Source organism: Pan paniscus, chromosome 2, assembly GCF_029289425.2.
Source record: "Pan paniscus chromosome 2, NHGRI_mPanPan1-v2.0_pri, whole genome shotgun sequence".
Classification (NCBI taxonomy): Eukaryota; Metazoa; Chordata; class Mammalia; order Primates; family Hominidae; genus Pan; species Pan paniscus.
The window spans coordinates 98,384,398-98,399,849 of NC_085926.1; the positions used below are offsets into that span (position 1 = coordinate 98,384,398).

The window sequence follows — 15,452 nt, forward strand, 5'->3', positions numbered from 1 at the left end:
AGCAAGGAAACAGTGTTTTCAAAAGGCTCCTGTGGATAACAGAGTTGAATGCCACTGAATGACTTAGATGAAGACCAAAAAGTGCACAGAATTTGGCAACATGAAGACCAATATCCTGATCAAAATTAGCTGTGGGCGAGGAAGCTGGACTGGAGTGAGTTGAGTGAGTCAGAGAAATTGAGAGAGCAAATGTCATAATTATTTCAAAAAGTTTGGCTTGTCTAAACTGTCTGTCCTTTGCCCATTTTCCAATTGTGATGTTAGTGATTGATGTCATTATATTATATGATCTCTTTTTATTTGTGTGAGATGTACTGATGTATCTTTAGGATATTTATTAAACATTAGCAATATGCAGCAAATTTTTTAAAGTTCTTTTTTACCTATAGTTTAAATTTGTTTATGTTGCTTTTGATACGCATTAGCTTTAAATATATATATATGTAAATTTTATTTTATTTTTACTTTTTTGAAGATGGAGTCTCACTCTGTTGCCCAGGCTGGAGCGCAGTGGTGCAATCTCAGCTCACTGCAACCTCCGCCTCGTGAGTTCAAGTGATTCTCGTGCCTCAGCCTCCCGAGTAGCTGGGATTACAGGTGCCTGCCACCATATCCAGCTAATTTTTTTGTATTTTTAGTAGAGACAGGGTTTCACTATGCTGGCCAGGCTGGTCTCAAACTCCTGATGTCAGGTGATCCACTCGTCTCGGCCTCTCAAAGTGCTGGGATTACAGGCATGAGCCACTGTGCCTGGCCCTAGCTTTATATTTTTATATAGTAAAGTTGATTTTTTCCTTATGACTTCTTCCATTGCTCTTTTGCTTAGAAATTCTTTCTCCATATAAGAATTACATGAATATTTACCCTTATATTTCCTAAACATTTATGGCTCCATTAAAAAATTTTAAAAATCATTTTGGAGTTTATTTTTACATATCAACTTAAGGCTTGGCGTCTTTTGTTTTAGTGTTCTAATGATGGAGTAGTAAGCAACAAAGCTAGTCTCAGGATGTTCTACTTAATGTTTTAACCAATTGATTCTGCTGCCTCACTGTAGGAGAAAAGTCTTACTGATCAAGAAGATGTGAACCCTGAAAATCTGAGACAGGTCTCAGTTAATTTAGAAAGTTTATTTTGCCAAGGTTGAGGATGCGCACCTGTGACACAGCCTCAGGAGGTCCCAGCGACAAGTGCCTAAGGTGGTCAGAGCACAGTTTGGTTTTATACATTCTAGGGAGACATGAGACATCAATCAACATTGCAATATGAATATCGGTTTGATCTGGAAAGGCAGGACAACTCAAACCAAGGCAGGAAGACTCAAAGTGGGGAGGAGGCTTCCAGGTTATGGGTAGATAAGAGACAAATGGTTGCATTCTTTTGAGTTTCTGATTAGCCTTTCCAAAGGAGGCAATCAGATATGCATTTATCTCAGTGAGCAGAGGGGTGACTTTGAAAGAATGGGAGGCAGGTTGGCCCTAAGCTGTTCCCAGCCTGACTTTTCCCTTTAGCTTAGTGATTTGGGGGCCCCAAGATTATTTTTCTTTCACATTTCCCTCCTTTTTTAAAAAATAAAATCTTTTGGAATAAGTATTTTAGAAGAAAATGAGTCTCTGGTCTCAGGTTTCATCTGATCTCTCACAGATAGGATGGTTTATTCCTAGACAGGTAGGTCCTGAGTTGTTATGCAGGCTCATTTTTAGCAAGTTGTGAAGTCTCGTGTCCTATGAAGAGAAAATAGGAGGAGGAAGGAAGAAAAACAACAACAAACAAAAGAACAATTCTGGAAAATCAATATTGGTCACATTACTCGGAAGTCCATACATCAGTAGGCAGGTATTAGTGGCTTATGTATGTAAATAGGTTGCTGTTATTTTCTTCTGAAGTTTAAGTTGTCTAGCTTCAGTTTGCAGGGCTTTATGAAAGCACAGCCTGGATTTTGATGACTCCAAATGAGAAAAACATGGGGAAAAAAAGCAGGAAAAAATGGAAAACAATGCTTTGAAGACTTGGAGCCAAGAAAATACAGAATTCGGTCCAAAATGTAGAAAATAATAAAAATTGAAAAACATTAGGCAAGACTAGAATCTAACAACAGGTGTGCTATAGTTTTTGAAACAATTTTTCTCTCTCCAGTTTCCCATTTTTACCAAAGACAAATCATGGTAGGACTGCTGTGCTTTATTATACTTGGCCTAATCATTTGTATACAGTTCAACAGGAATAATTATTTTTTACATAGGCTTTTAAATTGGCTTTGATGGAACTTTGTTCCATAGAAGGAATCTCAGATAAGACTTTTTTAAAAGCTGAGCTGAGTTGGGTGATCCTCTCCTCTTGAGGTTCTAAGATAAAACCTGAGGCTCCTAGGCCTATAAGAAAGTTACATTCTTTGCTTACCACAGGTCAGGAACCCCATACAGGAATTGCGTAGACAAGTTTGCAGCCAGTTTTCCCCAGGGATTTTATTGGCTTTGTAAGTCAACTTTGATTCCTTAAAGGAAAGCACACCATTCCAGTCAAAGTCTTGGTAAAATAAGAAGTTTCTCTAATTGTGTCCTGTTGTAAATGAAAACAGATTCTTATTGCACTTAAGCAAATAACTGTATTGCCATAAGTTAAGAATACTCCCAAACAGTTTCCAAATTCTGGAGAAATCAGGTAGAGAGAAAACAAATATGCTCCAAATTTTGTTCATAGGAGTATACTTTACTCAGTTGTTAAAACCTATTGTAAATAGCTTAAAACTTTTCTTGACTCTGAAAAACAAAACAAAGGCTCAGCAGTGTTTTAGGCAAAAAGTTAAAAAGATTACTTCAGACTTCTATTATTAGTTTAGTTGATGAGTTAATTCCTGCTCTGCTTGATAGTCATAAACATTTCAGCTCTCCATGAGTCCTGAAGTTTTTCTTCTATTCTGATGTCACTGTCTCCAAAGTTATCAGAAACCTCATTCAAGAGCACCTGTTAAGAGTTTTATAGCTGATTATAAAACCACCTCCTAAAGAGGATCAAAACAAGACAATAATTGTCCATGGATGACAAAAAAGTTGTCATAAAGACACAATTGACAAGGAAAATTGTTACTTATGTGGCACACAATAATTTAACCTAACAATTATAATTATTACTTATAATGTCCATTAAGTCATATCAGAATTATAGGAGTTTCCCATACTTCTGGAACACATACCAATAACATATTTATAGAAATACAGCCCTAAGAAAACCAAACACCATTTTATATTTGATAATGCTTCCTGTATAATTGTAATACCAACTAAGCCAATTATGTCATTTTTGGACTTTAGGGAACCTCATATCTTAAAGGACTAATTAGGTCAGGAAAAGACATAATTTATTATTTGATTTGGAAAATTTGTCAAATATCCAAGATTTAAAACACTTGATATCACAAAATAGGATCACAGGTCATTGTGAAATAAGTCATTTCATTTAACCAAAGTAATAACTCAAAGGATTTTTTTAAAACGGTGAAATCTTCATTCTTTGAGATAGGAGACTTAATTTTCCAAACAGTAAGCCCTAATAAAAACTGCATGAAGCCAATTAAATTTGTTTTTCAAAATTTTATAAACAATCTATAAAATTTTAATCTTGTCTGTAAGATATACCTTCCATAAGCCTTTGAAAACCTTTATAACCTTTATTAAGGCGTCAGCTAATGCTTCAAGAAAACCATGTTAATTTGACATAGGGGCCCATGTGCTGGTCTTGCATCAGTGTGCCTTTGACATTGATGATTAATTTATAGGGAAACTGGCTAGGTGCAGTGGCTCATGCCTGTAATCCCAGCACTTTGGGAGGCTGAGGTGGGCAGATCATTTGAGGTCAGGAGTTTGAGACCAGTCTGACCAACATGGTGAAACCCCATCTCTACTAAAACACAAAAATGAGGCAGGCATGGTGGTGGGCACCAGTCATCTCAGCTACTTGGGAAGCTGAGGCAGGAGAATTGCTTGAACCCAGAGGCGGAGATTGCAGTGAGCTGAGCTTGCACCACTGCACTCCAGCCTGGTAGACAGGGCGAGACTCTCTCTCAAAAAAAGTATAGAGAAACTGAACTTATTTTATCTCTCAAAATTAGCCCTTACAATTTCACACACCCACCTCTTCCTTGACAGTCCCCAGGCCTTGAGGAGTTGAATAGCTTTAATTTCTGGCCCTGGGTCTCAGGAATGCAGTTTATTTTGATTGGCATTTTCTACAGGGCCTGAAGATAGGGCTTTAATTGCTGTCAGTGTTTAACATTTATCAGGACTTGGTTTCCTTTTTAGACCCAGGAGTCAAAGCCTGTAACTCAATGTCACAAGTATTTAAAAGTGTATACAGAGAGATACACGATGTAAGAACCTTAATTAAAAAACATTTTTAATCTCAGTTTATTTTAGCAAACCAAAAGCTAATAGTATTATGACAACTGGATCATATCAAAGTTTTTGGTTTTTAAAAAAATATATTTAGAAAACCCCATCGTCTCAGCCCAAAATCTCCTTAAGCTGATAAGCAACTTCAGCAAAGTCTCAGTATACAAAATCTATGTGCAAAAATCATGAAGATTCCTATATGCCATTAACAGACAAACAGAGAGACAAATCATGAGTGAACTACAATTCACAATTGCTATAAAGAGAATAAAATACCTAGGAATCCAACTTACAAGGGATGTGAAGGACCTCTTCAAGGAAAACTACAAACCACTGCTCAATGAAATAAAAGAGGACACAAACAAATGGAAGAATATTCCATGCTTATGGATAGGAAGAATCAATATCGTAAAAATGGCCATACTGCTCAAAGTAGTTTATAGATTCAATGCCATCCCCATCAGACTACCAAAAACTTTCTTCACAGAATTGGAAAAAACTGCTTTAAAGTTCATATGGAACCAAAAAAGAGCCTGCATTGCCAAGACAATCCTAAGCAAAAAGAACAAAGCTGGAGGCATCACACTACCTGACTTCAAACTATACTACAAGGCCATAGTAACCAAAACAGCATGGTACTTGTACCAAAACAGATATATAGACCAATGGAACAGAACAGAGGCCTCAGAAATAACACCACACATCTACAACCATCTGATCTTTGACAAATCTGACAAAAACAAGAAATGGAGAAAGGATTCCCTATTTAAGAAATGGTGCTGGGAAAACTGGCTAGCCATATGTAGAAAGCTGAAACTGGATCCCTTCCTGACACCTTATACAAAAATTAATTCAAGATGGATTAAAGACTTAAATATTAGACCTAAAACCATAAAAACCTTAGAAGAAAACCTAGGCATTACCATTCAGGACATAGGCGTGGGCAAGGACTTCATGTCCAAAACACCAAAAGCAATGGCAACAAAAGCCAAAATTGACAAATGGGATCTAATTAAACTAAAGAGCTTCTGCACAGCAAAAGAAACTACCATCAGAGTGAACAGGCAACCTACAGAATGGGAGAAAATTTTTGTAATCTACCCATCTGACAAAGGGCTAATACCCAGAAGCTACAAGGAACTTAAACAAATTTACAAGGAAAAATCCAACAACCCCATCAAAAAGTGGGCAAGGGATATGAGCAGACACTTCTCTAAAGAAGACATATATGCAACCAACAGACACATGAAAAAATGCTCATCATCACTGGTCATCAGAGAAATGCAAATCAAAACCACAATGAGATACCATCTCACACCAGTTAGAATGGCAATCATTAAAAAGTCAGGAAACAACAGGTGCTGGAAAGGATGTGGAGAAATAGGAATGCTTTTACACTGTTGGTGGGAGTGTAAATTAGTTCAACCATTGTGGAAGACAGGGCGGCAATTCCTCAAGGATCTAGAACTAGAAATACCATTTGACCCAGCGATCCCATTACTGGGTATATACCCGAGGGATTATAAATCCTGCTACTATAAAGACACATGTACACATATATTTATCATGGCACTATTCACAGTAGCAAAGACTTGGAACCAACCCAAATGTCCATCAGCGATAGACTGGATTAAGAAAATGTGGCACTTTTACACCATGGAATACTATGCAGCCATAAAAAAGGATGAGTTTATGTCCTTTGCAGGGACATGGATGAAGTTGGAAATCATCATTCTCAGCAAACTATCACAAGGACAGAAAACCAAACACCACATGTTCTCACTCATAGGTGGGAATTGAACAATGAGATCACTTGGACACGGTAGGGGGAACATCACATACTGGGGCCTGTTGGAGGGTGGGAGGCTGGGGGAGGGATAGCATTAGGAGAAATACCTAATGTAAATGATGAGTTGATGGGTGCAGCAAACCAACCTGACACATGTATACTTATGTATCAAACCTGCATGTTGTGCACATGTACCCTAGAACTTAAAGTATAATTTAAAAAAAAAGAATTAAAAAAAATCCCTTTATTATGACTTACACAGACCTTTCACAACATGCTTAGATTTTCTGGTTTGTCCTGAGCATCCCTCTTTCTTAAACAACCAGTCATTTTACTCTAGGACTAAATTTACCATACAAGAGTCTTTCTCCTGTGAAATTATTTCTCTTTAAGCTTTCTTACAAGAGAATTCCCTCTTTATTTTGATAACTTTTTTTTACATTGCTCTTGTTTCCTGGTTCCTGTTACCTTGTTTTATATATGAGCTTTAAATAAGCTTTGAATTAGACAAAAATTGTTCTTCTTTTTTAAAATGACACACCTTTTCTTTAAGAAAGAATGTTTTCCTACAAATATATTTTTAACTGGAAAATACCCAAATAATGAAATCTCTATTCTTTAGATTAACTTTAGATTCTAAATTATGATGAGTTTGTCTACAAGTATTTATCCCATTACTCTTACCTCATTATTTTATTTTAATTGTTTACCTAGATTATTTATGAAAACTGTGATAGTCATCATTTAAAGTTATGGAAACAGCATTGTAAGATTATAACTGAGACAGTGAAAAAGATTAGACTTCACTGACTCCATCTTGCTTTTAACCTCCTTTTAAGCTGTTCTTGTTTATTCCTGGGCATAGGCTGAACTAACTTTGGGAGAAACTTAGTTTATAATTTACTTTGAAACAAAGACAATAACAGTCCTTTGCCAAAACAAACCTCACTGCCTGTGGACTAGACTGCCTAAAACCACAAGATTAGAAGTTATGGTAATCTTACTAAATTCAAAATGTAGCTATTTTTATTAAATGAATATCAATGTCATATTTATTAAATATTACATGAGTAAAGATCATTCTGTTTTTGGCTGGGTTTATAGTTCTGTAACCCCTATGTCAAATTTTGTCACCTTGTAGTATTTGGCAGGGATAAGCATAAAATTACTTGATTAATAAATGCAAACAAATATGTATGCTGGCAGTTCTTAAAACATTTATAATATTATTTTACCAATAATTTTAAAGTTAGCTTACTTTTTAAGGGTTTTACTTAAGTTACATAAAGTTGAAAACGCATTTGACTAGTCTTTTCTTTTTTCCTGATAAAGTATTTGATTCAAGTGCTTTTATTTTTCTTTAAACCAATTAGTTAGAGCTCTTTTATATATTTTCAGTAGTGAAACACTGTGTACACAACACATAAATACATAGAGGTATTACAGATGCTGAAGGAAGTACATCTTACAGATTCATAAAACCGTTTTTTTTTCCTATCTTAGACATTCAGATTCTTAATAACCTGTTTCGCAACCCTAGGCAGTTATCAGCTAAATAGCTTTAAATTTGCATATTAAAGGAAACAACTCAGGTGAAAAATGTAGTAGCAAAACTTACATTATCAGGTATGGAGAATAAAAGTCGGGTGTGCTAGAGGGAGATTAAAGATGGATGTCAAATAAAACATAAAATCATAAAAATCTATTATAGGATTGTATAAGGAGACTAATTTTATTTACATGGGGACTACCTGTCTTTTAACTGGATCTCTGAGCTTTGGGCAGAGCCCACATTGAATTCTGGGTTTCCAAAAACGGAGAATTACCCTGAGGCTAGCCCATGTGTTGTTTTCATAGTGCACTTAAACTTTTTTTTTTTTAAATAAAGACATTTCTAAGTGTCTAAATACATTCTTCTTTAAAAATCCAAGGGTATCCTCTGTTGAATAACTATTTTAGTAATAAATCAGGTGACACAGTACAAAAGCAAGCAGTTTAAAAGCTGAGACAAACTTGTCTGTTTACACTCTTGTGGTTCCATAAGGAAAAACAGGTTTCTCCCCCAAAGGGAGTTTGGCACCTTCTCCGTTTTCATTAAAGAACCCTGGGCTATTATATACTATTTTAGGTCTCTCATGCAGCAGAGGATGCAAGAGAAAGGAGAGACAGCAGAAGTAAATGAAGAAAACAGGGTTCAGTCAACTGAGAAGAAAAAAACTTTTGCTCATAAAAGGACAAGGTCCTAGGAGACAAAACAAACAAACAAACAAAATCAAACCAAAAAAACAACCAAAAACATAAAGGCCTTTTAAATACAAACACACACACATAACACATATACACACACATCTTGAATGTTAGCTTTTAATTAAGCTTACTTTAGTCATTGAGCTCCTTAAAAAAACCTTTTAAATCTTATTACCATATTTTAGTTAGGAAAAATTGTAGTTATTTCAGAAGTACCAAGTATCAAACCAGAAAGGGCTTTATTTAAGAAACAAAACCCAGGCTGTCATGGTGGAAAAAAGAAGGCAGGACCTTAGCTATCAAACTGCAATGTGGGGTGACAGTCATTGCTTTCAGCTTGGCCTGGCTAGCAAAAAGATGGCCTTGTTATGTAAATAAAGACTCTTAAGTAGTCAAAATAAAAAAATCTTTCCTTTTTTTATTTTTCCTTTTGCTGGTCGTTTTTCTCCACACCATACCACTTTTTTTTTTTTTTTGGTGGGAACGTAGCCACTTCAGAGGCCTTGTTCCCCATATTTTTGGAAATTTCCTTTGGATTTGATCAAGTCAGATAGAGTTGATCAAACCCAATGGGAAAAAGACTGAAACAATAACAAAAACAGAAACAAACAACAATAAAAAAACAGTTAAACGATGGCACAACTTATGTGGTCACTGAGTGCTCTAATGGCAAGGAGAAATTAATGCCAACTGGATGTTAATTTTTTTTTTTTTTTTTTGAGACGAAGTTTCACTCTTCCTGCCCAGGCCAGAGTGCAATAGCGTGATCTTGGCTCACCGCAACCTCCACCTCCCGGGTTCAAGCGATTCTCCTGCCTCAGCCTCCCGGGTAGCTGGGACTACAGGCACACACCACCATGCCCGGCTAATTTTTTGGTATTTTTTGGTAGAGACAAGGTTTCACCATGTTGGCCAGGCTGGTCTTGAACCCCTGACCTCAGGTGATCCCTCCGCCTTGTCCTCCCAAAGTGCTGGGATTACAACCACGCCTGGCCTGGATGTCAATCTTAACTTTAGCCAAGACAAACTTTAATTCAGTTCCTTACTTAGGCATGGGTCTCAGGCTGTAGACTGCTCTCTACCATCCTAAGAAGCAGGAAAACAAAACAAAACAAAACAAAAACAACACCTCATCTTCCCTGTTGGAAGTGAGCTCAAACTCCATAAAGGAGTTACCTGCCTTCCATCATCATGGCAACAGGAAATCTTGCCTTCCTTGTTGGAAGCAAGTAAAACTCCAAAAATAAATAAATAAATAAATAGAGAGAGAGAGGAGTTGTACAGCAAAGTAAACTTTAGATCTTGACCAAATTTTGGGAGATCAGGGACTCTCTGGAGGGGGTGGTCTCAGACCTCAGCAAATTGTCCTATTGGTTTGAGCCATAAAGTTAGCTTATGCTGGTACCAAGCAGCAATGGGAGATTTGTCAAAGGTCAGGGGCATCTCCATTCAGAATCCCTTCATGGTTGCCAAAATGTGAACCCCCAAAATCTGAGGCAGGTCTCAGTTAATCTAGAAAGTTTATTTTGCCAAGGCTGAGAATTCATGCCCCTGACACAGCCTCAGGAGGTCCTGATGACATGTGCCAAATGTAGTCAGAGCACAGTTTGGTTTTATACATTCTAGGGAGTCATGACATATGCAAAATGAACATTGGTTCGATTTGAAAAGGCAGGACAACTCAAAGGTGGGAAAACCCAAAGTGGGCAGGGGTCTTCCAGGTCATGGGTAGATAAGAGACAAATGGTTGCATTCTTTTGAGTTTCTGATTAGCCTCTCCAAAGGAGGCAATCAGGTATGTGTTTGTCTCAATGCATGAGATAAATGAGTGAGCAGAGGGGTGACTTTGAAAGAATGGGAGGCAGGTTGGCCCTAAGCTGTTCCCAGCTTGACTTTTCCCTTTAGCTTAGTGATTTGGGGGCCTCAAGTTTTATTTTCCTTTCACAAAGATAATATATCAATTCAACATGAGATTCATTTAGTTACTAGTTTATAAACATTCTGCCTCTGTGCTAACATTGCACAGTCCTTTTATACTGTAAATGTTTTCATTCTGTATTCTCAGCTTCCTGTGCTTCCCAGAATTCCATCATCTGACCGCCATCCTAGAAGGCATTCTCATGAGGACCAGGAATTCCGATGCCGATCGTCTGACCGTCTTCCTAGAAGGCATTCTCATGAGGACCAAGAATTTCGATGCCATAGCCACGTACGGGATTACAGAAAATACTCAGAGGATGGGTCATTCAAGGAGCCACTGGAATCAAAAGGAAGATCCCATTCCAAAATTGAGAAATTTTCAGAGTCCTTTGAACGGCAACTGTGCTTTAGAACCAAACGTTCTGCCTCTTTGGTATGTAACAGAGCTACTGAATATTTAAGCCACTTTAAAAAAGGAAACCCAAAGGTTTTGTCCTCTTTATGATTGAGGGGAACAAATGTAACTTCTTCATTTACAGCTTGGTAATAAGATCTTTGAAAAATGACATTCAGTTTAACATAACCGAGAATGAATTTTTAAAGAATATTATTTATAATTGAAGACATCTGGTATAGGAAGATTTCCCAGAACCTTTTCGTTACCAAAGTCTTCTAGTTTTTCTTTCTTTTTTTTTTTTTGAGATAGGGTCTTACTCTGTTGCCCAGGCTGGAGTGCAATGGCCTGATCATGGTTCACTGCAGCCTCGAACTCCTGGTCTCACGTGTTCCTCCCACCTCAGCCTCTTGAGTAGCTGGGACTACAGGCATGTGCCACCATGACCGACTAAATTTTAAGCTTTTTTTTTCTAGAGACAGGGTCTTGTTATGTTGCCCAGGCTGGTTTCAAACTTCTGGGCTCAAGCAATGCTCCTGCCTCGGGGTCCCAAAGTGCTAGGATTCCAGGTGTGAGCCACCACACCCAGCCCCCTAGTTTCTTGAGCCTGCTTTCATCAACCTTATTATAAATAATTGTAACTCATTCCCCTTTTACAATTTGGAAAAAGAAAAAAAAACTGCCCCATGGCTTCTCTCCTTTCATATTTAATCCTCTAGCAAATAGTCTATGATGGTGTTTTGTTCTCCTATACTTAAAAAACACAAGAACGACCAAACACTGTCTGGTAAGTATCCAGGAATAGGAGTGGGCTAGGTGCTCATGGTGACGTCATGGGAGTCAAAGTAAAGCAAAAGGAAGAGACAGACATGAAATAGGGGGAAGAATAGAATCTCCACTGGTGATGCTAAACTTGATACATAAAGTAATAAACTAAAGATCAATTAATGTGGGGGTAGTTTCAACTCTGCAGCATGCTCACTGACTGGCCTTGAGCAAAATGCTTCTTTTTTGTAGGTCTTTGGTTTTTTGTTTTATTTTGCAAAACAGGAATAATAATGGGTCACTGCCATGTAGTAGACAAAACAAATAATTGCACCTAAGTGTAATGACTTCTGGTTCTGGAGCTAGACTCTGTGAGTCCACTGGTGAAGATACTTGGGTGCTTCGTATTTCATTGTCCACCTGAGCACAGTGCTCTCTACCTAGCAGACTGGCTGTTGGGACTGTCACTATGCATCTTTGCCTTTCAAGTGACACCTCACTTTTGCTCAGAGTGACCCTGTATCCATATGGTTTCCCTTCAGTAGGCTGCTTTCTCCACCTGATCATAAGAGGAACAAGGAAGGGAGAATAGTGAACAGCTGTCATTTTACTGTATCTAAACCTTATTATCAAGAATTCCTGTAATCCCAGCACTTTCGAAGGTTGAGGCCAGGGGATCGCTTGAGGCCAGGAATTTGAGACCAACCTGGGCAACATAGTGAAATCCTGTCTCTACGAAAATTAAAAAAAAAAAAAAAATTACCAGGCATGGTGTCCTGCACCTGTATTCCTCACTGCTTGGGAGGCTGAGGTGGGAGGATCTCTTGTGCTCGAGTTTGAGACTGCTGTCAGCTGTGATTGGGCCCATTGTACTCCAGCCTGGGCAACAGAGCAAGACTCTCAAGAAAAAAAAAAAAGAATTCCTGTTTTGTCTTTTTAAAAAAATACTTTTTGTTTTCATATTGTCTCAGGCTTAGAGAAATGTTGCAAGAATAGGACAAAGAATTCCCATACACCCTTCACCTAGATTACCTCCAAATGTTAACATGTCCCTATTTGCCTACACTATCTCTCCTTTTCCCACCTCCAAACACAGGCACAAGAACATTCTCTGACATAAACACAATACAATAATTAAACTCAGGAAATTAATACTGATATAATACTATTATCTCTAATCCATAAACCTTACTTATATTTTTTTGCCAGTTGTCCCAATAATATTCTTTATAGTGAAATTTGAAATCATGTGTTGCTACCGAGGTTCATGTCCCTGTGCTCTATTTTACCCTGGAGCACTTTCTCAGTCTTTCCTTGTCTTTCACGACATTAGCTAATATTATTATTATAAGCCCTAAAAGTGTATAAAGTCATTTTGCTTAAAAAGATATTCATCATATTATCTCTAAAATACAAAATATGCTTGTTGCATTCATTTTCCACATTCTTCCTTTTGGGTTCCAAGATACTTAGGGAAGCATTTTCTACTTTTTAAACTCAAAAACTCTTTTTCACAGTTATATGTAATAACTAGAAATCTGTTAGGAATTTATAAAATTATGTTAATATTTGCACATTAGATAATAACTAATTATAAATTGAATATTTTACTTTACATCAGTTTTTAGAGAGTACATTATAAAATCTTAATGCAAAATTAGAAATTCTGAACATATACAGATACACTTCAACTTTTCCCTATTTGATAATCTACACACTTTCCTAAGGCTAACTACATTAGAAAGTGTTCTTTTTCAGTAAATTTAAAAATGATTTATATCGTCTTTTGTTTGGGGACCAAATGTATACTAATACCTAGATTTAAATTTTACATATTTTGACATAAAAAAGAACCAGAAACTGTTTCTGTGTCCTGATCATGACCAACAATGTTAAATTCTTTCATTTTGATATTTAAAAATTCAGTTGGCTTCTTTTGATAATTTTCACATTTAGCATCTAAGAGATGTGATAAAATGTATTTCAGGGCATTATTTACAAGCATTTCTCAGATAGTCTTTAATCATCACTCTATTTTCTCTTTCTTATACCATTTTGATAAGAGACCTTCATGACTGCGTTAACATTGTAGAGCGGCTGACACCACTGTTGTTAAACAGATGCCTCAGTAACTCTCAACTAACACGGCTGAGCAAGCATGACCTTGCTCATGTGACCACCACTCACCACTGCTTAACTTCACCTGATAAGCACTCAGGGGTTTCCCAACATTTCTAGTTCAAACAGGAGAGGAGTAATGATTTTGCTTGTTTATTTTTTAAAACAGAAGGATAAATAGATACGGTGGCCACATTTATCCATGCCATTGTTTTGATAATTCCTTTGAAAGGCACCCTCTGGCCATACAACTAAAGAAGCAACCCCCCACCCTCCAGTAGGTCCCTATCACTCTGTTTACATTTATCATTGCACTTATCACTATTGATTATTTTTTCATTTCCTTTTAGGTTTATTGATGACTGTCTGTATCCCTCCACCTAGGTGTAATATCTAGGAAGTAGGTCTATTTAGTGTTATATCTCCTGATCCTACAAAAACAGTTTATGTTCAATTAATCAGTGAATAATGTGGAATCCTGGGGACACATGTCGGGGGGGTGTTAATCTGGTTGGGCGTCATTCCTTAACAGTTCATTCTTCCCACAGTCCTCACATTAAAATTTAGTGCAAACTCTACTATTAAAGTACTTTAAGGGAGTGAACACAGAAAGCTAAGAATCATTCCATGTGTGATCTCATTTGCCACTTTCCGTTTCAAAAAGCACCAGGGAACTATTAATTTCATTGTGCCATGAAATCACACCCCTCAGTATGTTCAGAGGCAAAGAGTCACAGGCATGTGCAGGTTGTACTTCCTTCCCAGACCATCTGCTGATGTCCAACCCCCTCTATTCTTTTCTTTGTGACCGAAACCTTTAGCAACATCCTTAGGTTTATGCTAATTTATTTCTAGAAACCAAGAGGTGGAAGTCTGCTAAACCATCAGGGCTTTCTCCATGTCTGATTATTAAGAGAAATGTGGAGTGTTGTCAGCTGCTTGTGCGTTTTTACCTGTTTCTGATCTTTCCCTTTCAGGGACCTGAAAGCAGAAAGGAGAGAAATGAAAGAGAACGCCTGAGGATGGAGATAAAATCCCGAAAGAAAGTAGAGGAAGAAAGGAGCTCTAGGAAAGAAGAACATGGAGAAGCACACATGGCTCCCCTGTTTGAAAAAGGACCTGAATAATACTCTGCTTCCGCCTCATGACATCAGATGCTACTGTTATGGTTTTTTCTTTGAGCCCCAATTCACCATTTCAGGATGTGGATGGGGGCGGGGTTGGGGGTAAAACCAGCTATAAAAAGCAACTGCAGATGCTGACTGACTGCAGTGGGCAGGGTATATAGCTGCTGCAAGATGACTTGCATCATACCCCAATTACTGCTGGCATCTTAGTTGAGAGTATAATCTGCTTGGTTGCCTTTTTATGGGAATAAAGAGAATAAAAGGTATTTTAATAGAATAAAGAAAATTTGAAAATATAATGGAAGGTATTTAAAGAGCCACCCACATAGCTTCACCAACCCTTCTTACACATCAACTCATAAATCATCTTAAATAAAAGTCATTGGTATGACTCTTGAGTTTACTTTCTTATCAGAAGTAATTATGTAAGTATGTCTAATGGCCATCATTTAAGGAGAACTGGTAATTAACATGCCAAGTACTATGCTGGATGCTTTAATGCATTACCTAAAATAAGCTTCAGCACTCTGAGGTGGGACCTTGTATTAGTCAGGATTCTCCAGCGAGAAAGAACCAATAGGATAGAGCTAAAGATAGATCCATAGAGATAGAGATAGAGATAAATAGGGATAGAGAATATATGAGAGGGGATTTATTAGGGGAATTGGCTAACATGATTATGGAGGCAGAGAAATCCCAACATA

The 15,452-nt window shown here is 37.3% G+C and overlaps 1 protein-coding gene across 3 annotated transcripts in view; it reads left to right on the forward strand.

Annotated features, from left to right (window-relative positions):
* The window catches only part of LNP1 (leukemia NUP98 fusion partner 1), a 55,658-nt gene extending 40,519 nt beyond the window's left edge, over window positions 1-15,139 (forward strand). For all 3 annotated transcript variants that reach the window (XM_055110205.1, XM_014344310.3, XM_055110206.2), the window contains 2 exons: window positions 10,490-10,777; window positions 14,599-15,139. In XM_055110205.1, the coding sequence (XP_054966180.1) occupies window positions 10,490-10,777; window positions 14,599-14,748 (438 nt within the window). In that variant the 3' untranslated portion in view covers window positions 14,749-15,139. The remainder of the gene's footprint in view (window positions 1-10,489; window positions 10,778-14,598) is intronic.
* The last annotated feature ends 313 nt before the right edge of the window (window positions 15,140-15,452 follow it).